General features: G+C 39.4%; 2 protein-coding genes across 5 annotated transcripts in view; both read left to right on the top strand.

Moving 5' to 3' along the window:
• Positions 1–1680: 1680 nt before the first annotated feature.
• On the top strand, positions 1681–18366 carry LOC139975407 (uncharacterized). 4 transcript variants are annotated; one of them, XM_071983387.1, is made up of 7 exons: positions 1681–2135; positions 4086–4142; positions 6499–6541; positions 13348–13429; positions 14535–14798; positions 16213–16476; positions 17015–18366. In XM_071983387.1, exons 4-7 carry the CDS (start codon positions 13378–13380, stop codon positions 18364–18366), a joined length of 1932 nt encoding a protein of 643 aa, XP_071839488.1. In that variant the 5' UTR covers positions 1681–2135; positions 4086–4142; positions 6499–6541; positions 13348–13377. The 4 variants fall into 4 exon arrangements, with proteins under 4 accessions (XP_071839488.1, XP_071839490.1, XP_071839489.1 ...); XM_071983389.1 differs by lacking the exon at positions 4086–4142; XM_071983388.1 differs by lacking the exons at positions 1681–2135; positions 4086–4142 and adding an exon at positions 4938–5226 and having other exon boundaries at positions 6494–6541.
• LOC139975405 (uncharacterized) overlaps positions 18306–21129 on the top strand; it is a 77305-nt gene continuing 74481 nt past the window's right edge. Inside the window, exon 1 of the mRNA XM_071983385.1 lies at positions 18306–18548. Within this exon, the coding sequence (XP_071839486.1) occupies positions 18444–18548 (105 nt within the window). The 5' untranslated portion in view covers positions 18306–18443. The remainder of the gene's footprint in view (positions 18549–21129) is intronic.

Raw genomic sequence — 21129 nt, 5'->3', positions numbered from 1 at the left:
GTGGTTACGGGAGCTAGGGCGAGGGTGGGCAATGGCGTTAACATTTTAAGTATATCGCTACTCCTTTGATAGTCATCTTATCGTGCAGGACTTTCGACTTTAATAAATAGAGGGCGGCAGAGCCATTTATCGGAGGGAAATTCATCCATCTGCTTTTTGTTAAAGTCTGTTCGGCCATTAGTGACAATCGTTTGCTACGAAGCAATCATTCGTAACTGCGAATATACTTACCATAAATCGGGTCTGAAGCTTCCGGTGAAATAGATTAATTGCATAGATGGCCTTCTACGTCTCAGTACGTTTATGATCGTACAACACTCGCATCGTTGCACGTAATGCATTCAAAGATTTCATCTGTGAAGAACGAAGAGTATTTTGTCTCCATAATACTGTTCCTGTTTGCTCATATTCTGCAGTTGGCACTAACTCACTTTCTGTAGACTATTTTGGAATGGCTGTCTCTACAAATTACCAATTCTATCAAAAGTTCACATCAACAGCGTATCCGCCCCCCCCCTCTCCAGCCGCCACCCCTCTCCGTTATATCCTTTTCATGTTCCTTGTGTATCTCGCAAATATACCAAATATACTGTGATCTGTTGAAGTGTGGCGGTGTTCCTTTCAAACTATTAATGTACAATTACTCACTCCCTGACCATTTACATTGATAACTGATAAGCTACGTAGAATACATCACAGCTGAAAATTAAGGATGTTCTCAGTTTGCTGAATATCATTAACCCAAGGGCGTAGGAACCGGGGGGCTGGGGGGCGCCAGCCCCCCCAGTGAAAAATGTGGAGGGGCGGAAGTATCATTCCGCCCCCCCCGCTTCGCAAGTCAGAAAACCCCTTTTTCATTTCCAAATGAGAAAAAAAATCTCATTTGGAGCACCAAATTGCATCTAAGGCCAGGTGAAAATGCAAAATATGTACAAAATGGAGTGGGTGGGTTGAAGTGTGCTATATTGCACCAAATTGCATCTGAGGCCACCTGGAAATGCAAAAAATTTCCAAAGGGGAGGGGGACACCCCCTCCCCTTAGACCCCTCCCCCCAGGCCGGCCATCAGTCTTCAGCCCGGCCCTCCACTCAAAAGTACCTTCCTACGCCACTGCATTAACCTGAATGCCAAGATCATGAATGGTGTAAAATTCATCTCCAGAGAGTAATTGCACAACTTTAACCCTCTCCCGTACAGATACTGACCCACATATATTTATGTTTACTTAGCATTAAATAATCCACTTTCCTTTCATTGTTTAAACCAAAGGCTAATTAGCTCCTTACACAGAATAGTGCAGAGTTACAGCTCAACGTAACATGCAGTCGTCTGAGTGGCGATGAAGCAGACGACGATACAGCGATGCAAACTGGGCAGGGACTCAACCAAAGTTTGATGATCACGCAACTACTGCATGTGTTACCTGTTGACTTCTTTAGCTTGAATGGCGACACTTTCGGACCAGTTATTGCTACTTACTCCCTGCATATCATGTGATTAGCGCGTGGGCTTTTATTATGTTCTATATTGTGTAGGTTTCTCGCTGAATGCTAAAGACTAGACATATTGTTTGTCACGGTCTGTATTCACGAGTAGAACAAACATATTTTTCACCTCGAAGTGATTTACAATGGCTATATACGGCAATAACGCTCACTCATTTAAAATGTTCACCGAACCCTAGCTCAGTTAGTTTGTAACCGACCTTGCTTCGTATAGACCGTGCTGGTAATGCATTTTCAAAATTTTGCATAATTCAACGGTTCTCTGTTTCATTTTGACAAGTTTTGAGCTGTCTCTTGGTTCCGAACGGCTTTGTTCCTCCTACCAGCAGGTTTAAGTGTGTTCTCTCTTGTTAGTGGATCCCTACATTTGTCACCAGTCACCAGTCTAGTGCACCATCTGTACCAATACATCAGCAGTCTAGTGCACCATCTGTACCGATACATCACCAGCCTAGTGCACCATCTGTACCAATACATCAACAGCCTAGTGCACCATCTGTACCAATACATCAGCAGCCTACAGTGGACCATCTATACCGATACAACACCAGTCTAGTGCACACTCTATACTAATACATCCAAATGATACCAGGCAGACAGATAAGTCACGCAAGCAAACTGTAACTGTCAGTGAGTATCGCCCAAACCAAAATAGTATAGTCTGCATCAATTTATATCTTTGAGTTGGTTATCAAACTTTTGAAGTGGACACGTTAGCCTACTTTTTAAATAAAGACCTATTTCAATTTTTGTATAGCCTGAGTATAGATTGAAGTTCATATATCATGATGTTTTGGTAATGACATTGAAACTTTCTCAACAATTGACTGCATGGTGAAGATTAATTAAGGCCACTTAATGATTATTGTTTAACATTAAATGTTGCTTTTCTCGGTTCTATAACATAAGTTATAATGATTTTAGGTACAAATCATTGTTGTCTTCATTATCCGTTGTTGTTGTATAACACCCGGTCAGTGTTCCTACTGCTGTTTTGTGTGTTTCAGGTAATTTCTTGGTATTTCAGATATATATATACAGGGGCGTATCCAGGGGGGGGGGGCGCAACAGGCGCGCCCCCCCCCTATTGGCCGTCACCAAAAAAAAAAAGATTAGCCAAAAAAAAAAAATTGATGACGACCTTTATGTGAGATGTCGGTGATCGCTCAACCCCCCCCCCCTCCCGTATGCTTTATTTTTTGTTTGCCAAAAAAAGGTTCTGGCGAAGTTCGGCGGCATAATAGTTTTAGAAACATAGATGGTAATTGTGTTTGTATTATCACTATAAACACTAAGTGACATGCCAGCCATACTAAATTGTGCATTTTGTGTCCATATTTACTGGAAATGTTGCTTATTATTAAGGTCGAAAAATGGATCACATATGGCCATGGACGGCGATCCTGGGGGGAAGGGGGGATATATCCCCCATGAAAATGGTTGGAGGGGATGTAATACACCATATCCCCCCACCAAATGCCAGGGATAAGAATATTTTCATGCCTACATTTATGCATCATCGTTAATGTACGGCTCTTTTTTAGCTTCATTTCTCGCCTACCATAAACGCAGTGCGATCTTTTCAAATAAAGCGTCATTATAAAGCAAGAATAGTTGACTGTAGGCTTCATTGGCCCTATAACAACAAAATGTATTATTGCGCCCACGGTATTGATATAGTACATATATGCACCCTCATAGTATTCATATAGGCCCAATAGTAGGCCTACACACGTACATGTTCCCTCGAACAGCTGAGAATCTCATGTTACCAGGGTAATGCTTAATACACGTTTCACCTGGATGCCCTAACAATCGGTACCTAGGAATGTAACTATGTGTAATTGTGTATTGCATGTATATAGGCCTATAATAGCCTGCATGAGGCCATTTTCTTCATCGAATAATATAAAAGAGCTCTCGAACATTCTACCGTTGCGCCTGAAACAAGATTGACAGGGGCAATTTTCCCAAAATAACACCCGAAATTAAAAAAAAAAGTATTTTGGATCCTGATTATGAGATATTTCGGACATGACATCCCTATTTTAAAGTTGGGTATATACCGCTTGGAAACCTCGGGAAGTGCCGTTTCCGGCCATCTAGAGGGTTTGTTAATCCCAAAATTTTCGTGTACGCTTCGCGCCAACCCATGGTGGCGCTACGCTTAGATAGTCAACAAGGTCATATCCCCCCCCCCTCACTCGGAAGTACGGATCGCCGCCCATGCATATGGCACCATTTTGCATTTCAGCCCTTCTTCGAAAGCAAAAATTGTCCACCCCTCCCCTTAGACCCATCCCCCAGGACGGCGATCATTCATGCCTGACGCCCCCCCCTATTGGAAAATCCTGGATACGCCCCTGTATATATATATAAATCGTAGTGAGTTGGAAATCAAGAACAGTGGAAAAAAACTTCCAGTCTCCACCAGGATTCGAACCCGGGCCTCCCGCTTTATATGCGGACACCCTAACCACTAGGCTTTATATTCTAAGTATTCTGCTATTTTACCATTTGAACGTTGCGTGAATAAAGTGCGCATTCTTTAAATCAACTTTCCTTTTCTTATGCATGCAGACATGAAGACGCCACTGAGTGCTCTTATTTTCCCTTTACTGCTTGTTGTCGCATTCGGTACGTACTGTATGCATCAGTGCCACCTTTCTTTCTTTCTCAATCAGAAATTAGAACATATAAATATTTAAATAACAGAGTTAAATAAGAATAAAACACAAAATAAAATCACAAAGAACACTGAAATAGAAGTAAAACGAGTAGATAAAACATATCAAGGTCTGGTAAATACACCATTACTAAACATGGCCAATCATTTCTTTAAAACTTGCAAGAGTGTTAGCATGTTTTATCTTAGGATTTAGCTCTTTCCGTTCTTTAACCGCTAAGTATTTGAATCGATTTCTATGGTATTCAGTATGTCCCCCTGTGGTGTAGAAATTCTTAGACGATGAGGATCTTAGCAAATGGTTATATTTGTATGTTTAGGTAAAAAGCAGCTTCCACTGCATTGCGTACAACATATACCCTTGTTTGTATTTTCAGTTTCTTTAAGTCATGCATGCTCACCAAATCAAGGATTTTATACCATCGTGCGCTTCCCTGAAGTTCGCAGTAAAGGAGAATCACTTTACGTTTACGCAATCTTCACTGACGAAATATAGTTACCGCCAAAACATTACCGAAGCTTTGGAATACTTTGCCTCTCAATATTCGCAACACCCTCTCAATAACTAACTTCAAATATAAACTCGAAACTTATTACTGAATTAGTTTTTTTCGGTCTTCTCTGTCCTGTTTGTATTTTATGTTAATTTGTTCATATGTTCTTCGTACAGCGCTAAGAAATTATCTTTTACTTTGCGCTTTAATATTATTATTACTATTGTTATTATTGTTATTATTATTATTATCATCATTATTAATATAAGTATTATACTTATTAATGATATTATTAGTATAATTATCGTTGTTATAATTATGATTATTATCGTTACTATTATCAGTATTTTTATTTTATTATTAAAGCAGCATTTTGCGTCCTTTTCTATGATTTTTCTCAACCTCACTGACTCCACTATGCCATAACGACATACAACCTAATTAACATAACGCATGATAGCGCACGCGTACCACTTAGACGCCAATGAAATCATGGGTGGAACAGTTCAACGTTACATCGAGTTGTTGGTTCAGTCTCATCCAGTGGCGTAGGAAGGCACTTTTGAGTGGGGGGGGGGGGGGGCTGAAGACTGATGGCCGGCCTGGGGGAGGGGTCTAAGGGGAGGGGTGTCCCCCTCCCCTTTGGAAATTTTTGCATTTCCAGGTGGCCTCAGATGCAATTTGGTGCAATATAGCACACTTCAACACCCACTCCATTTTGTAAACTTAATTTTGTATTTTCACCTGGCCTTAGATGCAATTTGGTGCTCCAAATGAGATTTTTTATCTCATTTGGAAATGAAAAAGGGGTTTTCTGACTTGCGAAGCGGGGGGGCGGAATAATACTTCCGCCCCTCCACATTTTTCACTGGGGGGGGGGGGCTGGCGCCCCCCAGCCCCCCCCCCCGGTTCCTGCGCCCTTGGTCTCATCTCTAGGTAAGAACGTCTTTAAGTCCTACCATTTGCTTAAATTAATCACTTCTAAGCCTGATAAATGTTTTGAGATTTTAAATATGTTGGTTTTATTCGTAGATGACCTGTTGTTAAGTATCAAATAAGTAGGAGTATGATCGTTTGTGACATTAATAACCAGGTACTTTAACACGCATTCAACATCACAATGTACTGTGTGTATGCCTGAGTAGTGTGATAACTACCGTAAAGTATATCTTTATTTCAGTATTGACAATGTTGATACGTTATTTTCCGTCAAGAATGTAAGCTATTCTATGAGGTTAATGGACATGGGATGAAGTACTACAGTTGATATTAATGAAAAATGTTATTTTAGAGTTCCGGTACGACACATGAGCTACCATTTTGGAGATGATTATGGGTGTAGCATTTGTTGATGCTTGATTGAAGTGAACAGCTCAATGGTTAGCTGCGGGGATCATTTTGAGTGACGTCACGATTGATGTCGCAATAGGGGATATCCCACATTGCATCATCTAAGTACAGTTTGGATTGCTGTTGTAGTGCATTGGTTGAATTGAGTTATTCTGTGTGTTCGTTAAGACCTTAGTGAAGTTAATGTGTATTCGCTTGATAATAAGGAAAGCTATATATGTACATAATTAGTTCTGGCAAACAGTAAATTATGTGGAATCACCAAAAGATTCCTGGAATTAGATCTTAAGTAAGTTGACTAAGATAAATAAGATGTTAATTAAAGACACATAATTACGATGACTAAGTAGAGCAAGTTACTTTGTACACATATGATCCAATACACTGAAATAGACATAAACTTGCATTATTGTCTTTGTTCAACGTTACATCTAGTTTTAATTTATTGTTCTCTCTTCTCTAGCTCCTCAATGAAGGTGTATAAGTTTAGCGGCCCGACGTAACAGGTAATAACTACGATAATGTTGATACTTTCTCGTTTCGGTAGGAGCAACATTGCGTAAAACAAACATAAACAACTATGAGCTACAATCATCATGATTATAGCTGATAGTTTATTTATATGTGGCTGGAAGACCTTGCGGACCTTCTGAACCAGGTTAGCAGGAAATCCGCGATGCTTGCAGAAAATTCAGCCTGGCTGAAGAGATAAAAAATCGAAAAAAAGAAAAGCAAAATTGGACATAAATGAAAGAAAAGAACACAAAGTACAAAAATGGTACATAGATAAAAACAAAAAGGAACGTTTCACAAGAAAAGTTTCAGAAACAAAAGGAAAGTAATAGTGAGCGTGTTCTCAATTTTAGTCTCTATACTAACGAGTTAATGATGTGCCCCCAACCCTACTTACAAGGGCAATGTCAATGGCTAGGTTAGCACTCTTCAAGGTATACGTGTCACACGGATAGCCATGGCCCAGCGCGGGAAGTTCACTGTAATATTGACTTTTATAATCAGCCTCGCGGGGGTTGCCAGAAAACTGTATACTGTAAAGTCATTTTTCATATTTTTCATTTTTACCTGTTTCATATCTTTGTAGTGTGACAGGGCGTTCATTTAATTCTTACCCACTGCCATCTTGATTTTGACCAATTATTAGTCTTAATTTCAGGCTTAAATACATGGTGCCACCATACCAGTGGTGAAACAGAAAATCTATGTTATGTTGTTTATTCTAGTGTTCAACCGATTAACCTAATCGGAATCGGAATCGGTACGAATATTGCATAATCGGAACATAATCGGAATCGGTAAAAATTACGTGGAATACCAGTTATGTCATACCGATTATTCAAAAACATATGGAAGGTGAAAATATCATTATTCAAAAACATATGGAAGTTGAAATATCAACTGATGTATTAGGTTTGTTCTTTTACTACGAAATATTAAAATAAGACACCCTCTATTCGTCTTTCACAGTGTATACTTTCATCAAATTAGGCTGCCAGGGTCGCCGATTTTGCTTCCCTCGTGATTAGTGACTTCATATTTCTTGTCACAGTTAAGCATAGCAGGAATACCAATTTCGCGAAGTAACGAATGTGCTTGACAGGGTCGGAAATAAGCGGGGCGAGGGCGATTCGCCCTCGCAAGTGCTAAAAAGCCCTCCTAAAGCACAATTACGAGTGCGAAAAGAAATATAAAATCGCCCTCGTTATATCAGGTGTCTGTGTAAAATTAATTGTGACATGCGTTTGCTTTAGCTAGGAATTGCAGCGCGAATCGCGCAAACAATGTTCACATCTCGCATCAAATTTGAAGCAGTGCGAGAGGGTCGCGCACAATCACCGGGAATTTCCCGTGGCAAATTACGGCCTGCACGAAGCAATTTCAGTACCAGCGAAAATAACCTAAAATCCTCACAAATCTCCGACCACTTGATAGCCTTACTTCACACTTAGCCAACTGCATGGAAATCTAACCTTGCCATCTGTTTATTCGCTCAAGTTGTGTCGCAAATAAAAAATAAAAATATCCACGGAAACTGCAATCTTCGACCACATGTTAGCCTAACAACCACACTAAGTCAATGGGAAATGTAGCCTAACCATCGGTTTGCCAAAAAAAAAAAAAAATGCGTAGCTTAGTTTACAACTTTCAATTTGCTGGAAGTCGGCATTTGTTTGGAAGGTACTGTAAGTGGTATGTCTTATAGAGGGAATGTTATATTTTATATTGGAGTAGTTTCTAGTTGTTATTATTCCTTTTCATCAATCTGGTATAACATTTTAGAGTAATTTTAAACAAGTTACGATGGTACAATTTGCTTTTCAGTTTGATTGGCCTAAGCTAACATTTTCTAATAGAACCTGAATGGAGTTAAATAGGTAACGAATAGGTATGTTTAACTTCAAGTTCGTAACATTTCTATTTGTTCATAAACGGTATAATACTGAAAATAAGTACAAAATAATGTCGGAATGAAGGCAATGTGTCATTAAAATTTACACTTTGGTAAAGATTGAAGATGGATGGTTTGTCTGAGATACTTTTTGAGATGGATATTTTGAGTAACTATTCTTAGCCCATTTCAAGCCATTACAGGTGACATTCACGTCGAGGTGGTTAGGCCATTCGCTTACCACAGTGCTGACCAGGTAGGATGTCATATTTCCGTATTTTGGAAATTAAAAAAAAAAAAAAACTTTTTTTCTTTCCGAGAAACTCCAGAGGTAATTTGGTACATACAAAATGAAACCTTAGAGCCTTGTATAACAAAGCAAAAGGAAACAGGGGAAAATCACAACAATAATTATTTTCTGTCAAACTTTTTTGAGGATTTCGTATATACGGGATATTTTCTCATTTTCAAATAATCGGAATCGGAATCGGTACGATTATGAAAAAAATAATCGGTAATCGGTATTTTCTGTTATGCATAATCGGTTGAACACTAGTTTATTCTGTCTGCTACATCCTAACACTTATTTCACCCATTTTCACATGCAAAGCTAAGGGAGAGACAATTTAAGGCTGGGTTTTTCTTTCGAAGCTTGCTTAATATTATCTTGCGATACTAACGTAATTTTCAATGAACTTAATCATCATCGCTTATGTTGTAAGTGATGACTGGTTTTACGGACTCACTATTAAAATCCACCAACATTTTGTTTAGAACAACAATTCTCAACAACACAAACAAAAATTTAAGCTGATGTAGATGGAATACATGCTTTCCAAATTCCGATATTGGAAATGGATTCTTGAACAATTACAATAGTTTATTCTTAACTGGTAAATGGTACAAGACAGGGGCGTCAATCCGATTTGAAACATGGGGGGGACGGAATCGATTCGAGTATTCGGGCCGTAAGTACTATCTAAGCGGAGCGCCACCATCGGTTGGCGCGCAGCGTACAAGAAAATTTTTCTTCTGGCAGACCCCTCAGATTGCAGGAAACGGCACTTCCCGTGCATTATGGCAGAAAGCAACACCCCTTAAATTGATAAAAATTTCCGGCAATTTTTTTATTTTGGGAAATATTCTTGAAGGAAGTGATCGCCATTTATTCCTAAGTTTACCAATTCCTCGTCTCCCAGAAGCGCCCAACATTTAAGATATCGAAACATTTTCGTGTTGGCTGATCCATGATCACCGCCCATCAAGGCCGGCGGAAGCACTTTTAATCGGGGGGGGGGGGGGCACCGACATCAAAGGGCACTTTGCAGCAATTCGATTGGACTGATGCAGCCTTATATTTAGTACCCTTTACAACTCTTATTGTATTATCTTATTTGTGTACACACATCACTCCATCAACGCCCCCCCCCCCCTCTCAAGGAAAATATGCATACTAGCACTGCAATATCCAATGTGCAAATTGGGAAACAAGGAACAAGTTTTCTTTTGAGACAAAATGAGGCGAAAACATGCTAATTGCTAATGTAAGAATCTTCCGAATTAGAGTTTATTTCTTGTTCATATCTTAACAAATTTGTTTCATTCGAAATAGCTTTGAGTTTGACCCACAGAAATTCACTAAGAGTCAGAGGCGTAGCAAGGAGATGCAAAGTTGTATGCACGACTATCTGAGCGGAGCGCAACCATCGGTTGGCGCAGAGCGTAGTAGAAAAATTTTGGTTTTACAAACCCCTCAGATGGCCGGAAAAGGCCCTTCCCGAGTGTTCATTCTGGTTCCCTGGCCTCTTGCTAACTTAAGACACCTCAATTTTTATGTAGAATATGGGCACATTTTTAACCTGGGGGAAAATGGGGGCACGTGCCCCCTGTGCCCCCCCGGTTCCGCCGCCCTTGCCGCCCATGCCCGTGAGAAGTAGTGACTGGGTGAAGAAAGAGCCATGCCGTTTGAAAACATGGGCAGAAAAAGTGAAAGTAGCGAAACCTAAGGTAAAACGCGCGATAACGAAGTGATTATTTTCCAGGTTAATTGAGACTGTATCAAACGCGAGCTTAGGACAAACATATTCAAAGGTAATTGCATTACTAATCCCGATATGTCGTCTTTGAGGTGTGTGGAAAATCCGCAACGACCATCAAAGAGCAATTGAATATTTAGTCAACTTTTCGATTTCAAAAACACTTTTTTTTAAATTATGACAAAATTTTATGACACCTTTGTTTTTTTGTTTTTTTGGGGGGGGCTGTGCCCCCGGGCCCCAATGGGCACGACGCCACTGACCCCAGGGCATCAGATATAGGCCCATTGCAGGGGTGGGCAACCTTTTGAATGAATGGGCCAGATTTTAGGAGTGAAAGATTGACAGGGCCGCACCTAACCAACGGCCTGCTGCTGATTTCAAACCTTTGATTCCGAGGACGTTCAAGCAATAGGTGTGTGTACTTAATCTGTATTCACAAACCATAATGTCAATACAGTCCTGTTGAAAATTAATGGTGATAATAGACCAACCTGACAGCATCATAAGTGCAGATAAATTCGAAGCAGCTAGCTCGTTTTGGCGATGATGCAAAATAGATTGATTTTTTTCTTTTTCTTGAGACATCTCACGGGCCGCAAAAAAATCACTGGCGGGCCGCATGTGGCCCGCAGGTTGCCCACCCCTGGTCTATAGGAACGATGTCCCAAAATTCCCCCGGACATATAGGCGAAGGAAGCTATCCGCCGCGATTATGAGTTTCTCGACTTTCTGTCCTGGGAGTCATACCACAAAATGGTGCATTTCCTCATACGCCATTATTAATAATTTAAATAACTAACTAATAAGGCACAGCCCATATCCGAGTTCGTATAGTGAGCTTAGCGCAAATTTGGCGCCAGCATGTTAAACCAGGTTGCTAGGTCTACGAGAATACATTTACATGAAATTTGAAAACAAGGATAGCAAGACAAACAACTTTTATTATGTTTTCAGGACCTCACACATGCGCATGTATCGTCAGACTTAGAATAGGTCCCATGTGAGTGGTGGCTAAAGTGATGAAGGCATGAAAATAAATCAGTGGTTGTTCGTTGGAGTCCTCAAGCAAGTTACCTCGGTTGCTAGGTGGATTTGCATCTGGTTATCGGGTGAATTCTGGTCGGAGCGTACTATGTAACCACCATGTACCCAGGGACGTAGCTAAGGCCTGATGATTGGGGGGGGGGGGGGTGTAGTGGCTGAAAATCGGTTTTGAAGCCAGAAAATTCCAACTGCTGCTTTGTTCCCCCCACCCTCCCGCTACTCGTCAACGATACGGTCAGTGTCAGTCAGAAAACCCAATCTTTTGCGACTGCACTTCTGTTACGAACTTGTTGCGATACATTTGTACCCACTGGCACTCATTTCAAAAACTTATTGCCCCCCCCCACCCCTGATAGCTTTTTTGATAATTTGCAATGTGTTTTTCAGTGGTTATACTGATATTATTATTACCCAACAATTATCACCAATACGGAAGGGTAATAAGACGGAAAATGATTGTATGCTATTTGCATGCGATGTAAAAACCGATGCATGCCTGTATGATATGCACATGATGATGTGTGATGCGTGCGTAGCGTGCGAAAAATTTTGGTTATATTTTTCGGGCAAGTCGTTACAACCCCCCCCCCCCCCCCCCACAAAACAAATTGGGCCCCTATGCCTATGAGGGTAGTTCTATTAGGCATTTTTTTGTAGTATTCAAAATCATAAGAAGTTTTGTACGGTGGAGTATAAGAATCGCGAGAAACAATTTCCCAAAGTGGCAACAAAACGTGGTAAATATGACAGGTTAAAGGTCAATTTTGACCGAAATTTTTAAAAAAATTTACATGAAAAGGCCTAGATAAACTAGAGTGTGACAGTCGGAAATTCCGACTGTCGCACTCCAATTTTCCAACTAGCGTCAGTTTTACCATGGCTTGAGGGTGAGACACACCCACACCCCCTGTAACGACGTCCCTGCGCGGTGAATATGGAACACGATCACATGGTTCAGCCTCTGTTGGGTCATGGTGCTCCGTAGCCTTGTCTTCAAACGCCTCAAAGCACTAAAAGATCTCTCGGCTTCCGTCGAACTGGCGGAGGAGACCAGGAGCAACCGCAAGAGAGCTTCGACTTCACCAAACATAGTCCGTACCACTGGATTCATCAACTTGAATATTTGTCTATACCCTTCAACCGACGACGAATGGAACTGGCCTCGAAATAAAGGCAGACTAAGCTTAAGATTGTTGGAGAGCTCATGGGTACCAACTCACGAGATCTGGGTGGAATTCTCCATTCAGCAACATTGAGTGATATTCGTGGATATGAATCCTAAGATGTGTAAGCCGTAACCAAATAGAGCCACGACACTACTCTTTTTCCAAATGTGTGGGGGGACATTTAATATTGTTTCCCCCATCCATCGAAATATGGGGGGACGTGTCCCCCCCTGGATTGACGCCCATGGTACAAGATAATCCCGATCAATCCTCTAGTATAGACCTTTCATTTGCATCATAACGTGAAATGTATGATGTAATTGTTCGTGTAGACATTGTGCTTTGAACCATTTTGCATGTCCACAGAACCCGAGTAACGATAAAGATCATAAGTATTGACCTAATTTGAGGGAAATATATTTTGTCCGGCCCTGCTTTACATTTTCATAGTGACTCTGGCTCACACAAAAAAAACATAATTGTTATCGCAATCGTGGTTGTCATCATTATGGAAAAATTATCATATTTAAATTTTCATAGCCACCGCTATCACTGATACCGTCACCACCATTAACACCAATACTATTTATATATTCATTAATATGATAATGTGTCGTATATATAATTGTTTGATAGCTGATTGCCTTTTCTTTATTCAGACAAGATAAGAAGACAAAAAAACAAACAAAATGGCTAATGCATCTCCCGCTACCGAAACTTTATCGGATGACACCAAAATGAGTAAGTTCTTTCTGCCTCCTGATAATTACATTGTCTATAGATTAGCTTAATAAACGAACCTGTGCATGTGTAGAGGAAACGAACTCCAGCTTCAATCATACACCAGGTTCTCAAGTTATGAGGGACCAAAGGTTGGTTTTGATACCTTTTTAGCATAACATTGAGTGTGTACATTGGAGTAATTAACAATTTAGGACAGATTTCACATCATCGAGGGAAACATTTTTGATGAAAACCATCAGGTCATCCAAGGTCATTCAAGGTTGCTTATGTGCAAAACACTAGGTACTTATGCTAATATTTGCAACAACTTCTAGTCACAAAGTCTGACATGGCTGATATATTGGGACGAGTTGTGAATGAAGTAGGGGTACATTTTCCAAATTGTGATGAGATCCAAGGTCACCAAAGGTCAATTATGAGTCCAAATGTGTTTTTTTTGGCAATAACTTGTGAAACTACCATTGACAGGGACTGACATGGTTGATAATTGTAGACTAGTTTTGAATAGGGTAAGGGATCGTTTCCAAACATAACTGTCATGTCATGCTGTGTCTGTGATGTGATCAAAGTTGGGAGTTACGCTCTTGTTATCCAATAGTTGCTCTGCATTTGGGTGACTTTTGACCTCAGGTTGACCTCAAGTTGACCTCTGGTGACCTGTATTAGCTTCTTTTAAGTTTATTATTTGAATTTTCGTGGTCATATTCCGATCTCAATTGTCCATAAGTTGACTCCTCTGCAACCTTTGTGTGTGAAGTTATTAGAGATAAATGTTTTGTTGGTTTGTAAAAAGTCCTAATAAGTACAGATTCTGTAGGATGATTCTGTGAGTTCTGTAAAAAGAGCCAACTCTTGCTCATATCAGACACCTGGTCCTCAACAGGTTTTCAAAAGGACCAACAGTTGATTTGTGATATTTTTGTGAATAATGTGGTGTGTGTACATTGGACCACATAACTATTTTAGGACAGTGCTGCTCCCTTGTAAATATTCCTTACAAGCAAGGAACCATAGTGCCCTTGGTCTCTTGTTTTCAATAAAGAACAATTTTCTAATCATACTGAGTCAAGGCCGTTCATGTTTCGTAAAATTCTCTTCACAGATTTTGGCAGGTTTAAGGTACGACTAGCCGAGCTCCTCACAACTGAAATCATACTCAGTCTTGCAACGTTCTTCCTGTTTCCTCCGGCTAAGATTGACGAGTTACGACATACGAATATGAACCCCGGGCTACTCATGGTCTCCTTTATGGAAGAAAGGGGTCTAATAAACCATAATGACATCTCACCCTTGTTAACTGCTCTTGATCAATTGGGACTTCAGGGTTTACGAACCACCCTGCATCGTATTTTCCCTGGATCCGAAGGTAAGGTGTAGTACGATATATATCTGACTAGAGACTGACACATGTACGACTAAACAAATGGCGGAATACAATGCCTTCATACAGGGTAAAACGTAGGCTAGTCTGTTATATTATTAAAGTACATTAATGTGTTAACAACTAAATATATGAGACTAATTACAAAGTCATCGTCAAATACAACACAAACAAAACGACTGATGTAAATCAGCTTGCGTAAATATCACAGCATTTAGTTCAAAACTTGAAAACATGTTAATTTGATAAATTAGGACTATAATTAAAATTTTTGTAAGCTAAATGTAAGCTATATATCAAGTATATTAATCTGTTGTTGCATTAGGGCTTTGTTAGACATTTCCCTATGAATGGAACTAATGAACAGCAGCAAGGAACCATGAAATGTTTTCATTCTGGTTTTGCAATAACATTGAGTGTGTACATTGGAACAATTAACAATTTTAGGACAGATTTCACATCATCAAGGGAAACATTTTTGATGAAAACCATCAGGTCATCCAAGGTCATTCAAGGTTGCATATGTGCAAGGTTGCAACAACTTCTAGTCACAAAGTCTGACATGGCTGATATATTGGGACAAGTTGTGAATGAAGTAGGGGCACATTTTCCAAATTGTGATGTGATCCAAGGTCACCAAAGGTCAATTATGAGTCCAAATGTGTTTTTTTGGCAATAACTTGTGAAACTACCATTGACAGGGACTGACATGGTTGATAATTGTAGACTAGTTTTGAATAGGGTAAGGGATCGTTTCCAAACATAACTGTCATGTGATGCCAGGTCAAAAAAGGTCAATTAGTGGTCAAAAACTAGTATTTTTGCAATAACTTGAGAACTAAATATCCATCAAAGTTGGGAGTTACGCTCTTGTTATCCAATAGTTGCTCTGCGTTTGGGTGACTTTTGACCTCGGGTTGACCTCAAGTTGACTCCTCTGGTGACCTGTACAGTATTAGCTTCTTTTAAGTTTATTATTTGAATTTTCGTGGTCATATTCCGATCTCAGTTGTCCATAAGTTGACTCCTCTGCAACCTTTGTGTGAGAAGTTATTAGAGATCAATGTTTTGTTGGTTTGTAAAAAGTCTTAATAAGTACAGATACTGTAGGATGATTCTGTGAGTTCTGTAAAAAGAGCCAACTCTTGCTCATATCAGACACCTGGTCCTCAACAGGTTTTCAAAAGGACCAACAGTTGATTTGTGATATTTTGTGAATAATGTGGTGTATGTACAGTACATTGGACCACATAACTATTTTAGGACAGTGCTGCTCCCTTGTAAATATTCCTTACAAGCAAGGAACCATAATGCCCTTGGTCTCTTGTTTTCAATAAAGAACAATTTTCTAATAATACTGAGTCAAGGCCATTCATGTTTCGTAAAATTCTCTTCACAGATTTTGGCAGGTTTAAGGTACGACTAGCCGAGCTCCTCACACCTAATATCATACTCAGTCTTGCAACGTTCTTCATGTTTCCTCCTGCTATGATTGACGAGTTACGACATACGAAAAAGAACCCTGGGCTACTCATGGTCTCCTTTATGGAAGAAAGGGGTCAAATAAAGCCTAATGATATCTCACCCTTGTTAACTGCTCTTGATCAATTGGGACTTTATGGTTTACTAGTCAACCGGCATGATATTATCCCTGGATCCGAAGGTAAGGTGTAGTACGATGTATATCTGACTAGAGACTGACACATGTACGACTAAACAAATGGCGGAATACAATGCCTTCATACAGGGTAAAACGTAGGCTAGTCTGTTATATTATTAAAATACATTAATGTGTTAACAACTAAATATATGAGACTAATTACCAAGTCATCGTCAAATACAACACAAACAAAACGACTGATGTAAATCAGCTTGCATAAATATCACAGCATTTAGTTCAAAACTTGAAAACATGTTAATTTGATAAATTAGGACTATAACTAAAATTTTTGTAAGCTAAATGTAAGCTATATATCAAGTACATTAATCAGATTTTGCGCATGCCACGTTTTCTCAGTGAAAATATGACGTCATGTTTTTGTTTTCGTTGTCGTCATCATAATAATTATTATAATACTTATTAATATTATTTTGATTGTTGTTGTTGTTATTATTTACCAGTCGCAAGTAAGTATCATAAAACATAACAAAAAATAAAACACTGTTATTAAAGCTATATGTTTCTATTATTTTGAGAACAGATAAGTCATACCTGTTTGTGCGATACCTCAAGACATTTTACAAACAACTTTACAGCAAGATCCATCCAATCCCTTATTTTCGCGAAAAGGTGTATTGTGTGAATGACGTATTTGTAGAAAGTGGTATTGAAATGCACAGAATACACAATAAAGGAAGGGAACGCCCATTGGAAGGAAATATAATGGAAGCCGTAAAACTTAACTCATACCGCGATGTATTTAATGATGACATTATATCTTCAAAGCGAATACTGTTAGAAGGCGATCCTGGTTATGGTAAAACCACCTTTACATTACAAGCTGCTTATGACTGGTGCAATGCAGCTGATTCATCTCCATTGAAAGATGTGGATATCTTTATCTTGCTTCCTCTAAGACTGCTCGGCGGTATATTGTCGATTTGTCTCGCAATCAAACTGTTACTGATGCCAGGTGAATCACGTCTAACAGAGGAAGACATTATGGAAATTCTGTTAAACAGCCGGTGCGTAGTGATGATTTTGGATGGGTATGGTGAGTATCCGGACAAGGATATCTTTGGTAATTCAGAAATTATGAAAATCATCGCTGGTAATATGTTTGGGAACTTTAAGGTAATAACATGTACGAGGTCATCCTGTATACCCGATAATCTCGATATAGAGACCGTGAATGTTCGTTTGACAGGTTTTGATGATAATGCAAGGGATGAGTACATCAGAAGAGCTGTTGCTGTTAACGATAATCAAACGGCTAGGAGAATCAATGATCTTCTCACTAGAAGTCCTGTGTTAAGCGACATTTGTCAGGTACCTCTCTTCTGTGTGATGTTTGTACATATCTCTTACGGAGAAGAAAGCGTGGTATCATTCGCGTCTGTTACCAGTTTTTTTAATCACATTCTAACATGCTTTTATGAGCATATGAGGAACAAAACGGGTCACGCTAGAAAACGAAATAACTTTGCTATCATTCCAGATTATCCAAGGCTTAATAAACTATTATTTGATGCTCTTACTGGAAAGAATCAGCAGATTGTTTGGCAGAAAGACGAGTTCAAGAACAATGTTGGCAATGGATGTTACAATGAACTTATCACAATAGGTATCCTACTTGAAGAAGACATTCTCAAGATGAATTATAAACCAGGGATGGCGGCGGATCCTTTTTTACAGCGAACAACTGTTGTCAGATTTTATCACAACCTATTTGTTGAATGGTACGCAGCCAACTATCTTTCAAAGTCTGCAGGGAGCATGTTCCCTCGTGGGCTCCGAAATAAGTTCAAGAAAACCCTGTTGATCTACAGTTTGTCTTTAGATTTGCTTGTGGACTCAATAAGAAAGCTTCATCAAGAATCATCAATTATCTAAAAGAAATTGAGGATGGACAATCTTTTGCAATACTATGTTCCTTTGAACAAGTTGGTGAGCCAGATGACGTAGTGGCCATGGTGAAAGATTTATTAACAGGAGGCGTTACCATCAGATCCAATGATAGTAGACTCCTTCAAAGGTCAACAATACAGATTCTTGACATTGCGGCTAAAAGCGACGTAAGTATTTCATAAATATTACTACTATTGTCGCATTATACCTTACAACCCTGGCATGGTTGAATTTCCACCACATCCAATTAAAATAAAAGAACAGCATCCGTGTGACCAACATTCAGTAAAAAAGTATTTATATGAGGATATTGATGATACGATACTAATGATAGTTTTCTCGTGTATGGAAACGAATATATCAGGTTTAACCAACCTGCCCCCAATACCCCCCCCCCCAAAAAAAAAAAATGAAAATAAGGCGTTTATTCCTCAGCCGCGCATCATCAGTTCGGAGAAACTGTTCAGTCAAAAAATTTTTTTTAACATTCAGCCACGGTACAACTGGACAACTACTATAGATGCCCCCATCCTCTTTGGCAACCGCACACAAATTATTTATTAACAAAGTCATGCACTACAGAAGCCTGATATTTACACAAAACGATTGCATAGTCTAATTTGACTTAGAATTAACCACTCGACTTCTCATTTTCTTTTTCTGTTGAATTACCCCCGTCTCTCTCCCCTACATAGGTAACTCCTTAACGAACCTGGAGCAGCAGCATTCCGGTATAAAATGTTATCGTCATTGGCAATCCCTTACATGTTTTTGATCCTGCCTCAATAATCTACTAAATTACATTTTAAACTAAATCTTTTGTATCTTGTTGTTTGTTCAGTCAGTCAGCTCCTGCATTTTTGGTTCCTTGCTTTAGCAAAAGGAACCTATGCAGTCAGGTTGGCGTATGTGTGTGTGTATGTATGTATGTGTGTATGTATGTATGTGTGTGTGTGCGTCTGTGACACTTGCTTGGGTACGCTCTATCTCAATAAGGGAATGTTGGATTGAGGCCAAACTTGGACTATAGATCCGCCATATGGAGAAGGTGTGCCCTATTGTTTTTGGTGCCCACAAAGGTCACCAAAGGTCATTTATGGTCCAAAAACTGAAAATATTAGAACTGCAATAACTCCCAGTGCCAATGTGCGACAAGATTGATATTTTGGGACAAGTTGTGAACTGGTTAGGGGAGCATTTTCAAACTTAACGGTCATGTGCTCCGAGGTCACCAAAGGTCAATTAATGATAAAAACCTAGTATTTTTGCAATAACTTGAGAACGAAATGTCTGTTAGGGTTGGGAGTTGCCTCAATGTAATCCAATTGTCGACCCGCATCTGGGTGATCCTTGACCTCAATTTGACCTCTGGTGACCTTTTTGTGTTTTGGGGATTTTTACAGTTTCGATGCTATTTTCAGATGTCAAAGGTACCTTCTGATCATAAATGTCAATAGGTTGACCCCGTGTGACCTTTATGTGCGAAGTTATATGGGGTCAAAGTTTTTCGGTCGGAGTTAGGATGGTTGTACAGACTTTTCGTTTTGTTTTTTGGAATCAGGAGATTAAACAGCATCTGAAACCAAGGTCAAAAGGTCAAAGGTCACATTAGAAAAAATGTGCTTATTTTGGGAGGAAACGAGCAAAAAAGAAAATGTTTGGTTTTGATGCTAGATTTGAATATCAAAGGTACCTTCCGATCAAAAATGTCAATTGGTTGACACCCGTGTGACCTTCGTGTGCGAAGTTATACGAGGTCAAAGTTAATTTTCAGCCATCTAATGCAACAACTCCCAGTTCCAAGGTGTGACATGGTTGATATTTTTGGACAAGTTGCAAATGGTATAGGGGAATATTTTCAAACTTAACGGTCATGTGATCCGAGGTCACCAAAGGTCAATTAATGTCAAAAAACTAGTATTTTGGGGGTAGAAAATGGGCAAAGAAAAAAATGTTTGAATTTGTATAGTTTGATGCTCTAATTTAGGTCTCATCAATCAAAAATGTCAATAAGTTGACCCAAGGTGACCTTTGTATGTTAAGTTATATGAGGTCAAAGTTAATTTTCAGACATTTAATGCAACAACTCCCAGTTCCAGGGTGTGACATGGTTGATATTTTTGGACAAGTTGCAAATGGTATAGGGGAAAATTTTCAAACTTAACGGTCATGTGATCCGAGGTCACCAAAGGTCAATTAATGATAAAAAACTAGTATTTTTGCGATAACTTGAGAACAAATTGTCCGTTAGAGTTGGGAGTTGCTTCAATGAAATTCAATTGTCGACCCGCATCTGGGTGACCCTTGACCTCAATTTGACCTCTGGTGACCTTTTCGTGTTTTGTGGATTTTTTACAGTTTTTATGCTATTTTCAGATGTTAAAGGTACCTTCTGATCATAAATGTCAATAAGTTGACCCCTGTGTGACCTTCGTGTGCGAAGTTATAAGAGGTCAAAGTTAATTTTCGGACATTTAATGCAATAACTCCCAGTTCCAAGGTGTGACAAGGTTGATATTTTTGGAGTAGTTGCAAATGGTATAGGGAAATATTTTCAAACTTAACGGTCATGTGATACAAGGTCACCAAAGGTCAATTAATGATAAAAAACTAGTATTTTTGCGACAACTTGAGAACAAATTGTCCGTTAGGGTTGGGAGTTGCTTCAATGTAATCCAATTGTCGACCCGCATCTGGGTGACCCTTGACCTCAATTTGACCTCTGGTGACCTTTTCGTGTTTTGTGGA

The sequence above is a fragment of the Apostichopus japonicus genome, chromosome 10, assembly GCF_037975245.1.
Source record: "Apostichopus japonicus isolate 1M-3 chromosome 10, ASM3797524v1, whole genome shotgun sequence".
Taxonomy (NCBI): Eukaryota; Metazoa; Echinodermata; class Holothuroidea; order Aspidochirotida; family Stichopodidae; genus Apostichopus; species Apostichopus japonicus.
Note: the sequence above shows the minus strand (reverse complement) of the source record. Positions and strands in the feature narration are given on the sequence as shown.

Excerpts from the sequence above, each read along its gene's own strand:
- LOC139975407 (XM_071983389.1), top strand. The coding sequence starts at position 13,378 with ATGGCTAATGCATCTCCCGCTACCGAAACTTTATCGGATGACACCAAA. Across the intron at positions 13,430-14,534 it reads ATCGGATGACACCAAAATGA|ATTTTGGCAGGTTTAAGGTA; the intron begins GTAAGTTCTTTC and ends TTCTCTTCACAG. Across the intron at positions 16,477-17,014 it reads TATTATCCCTGGATCCGAAG|ATAAGTCATACCTGTTTGTG; the intron begins GTAAGGTGTAGT and ends TTTTGAGAACAG.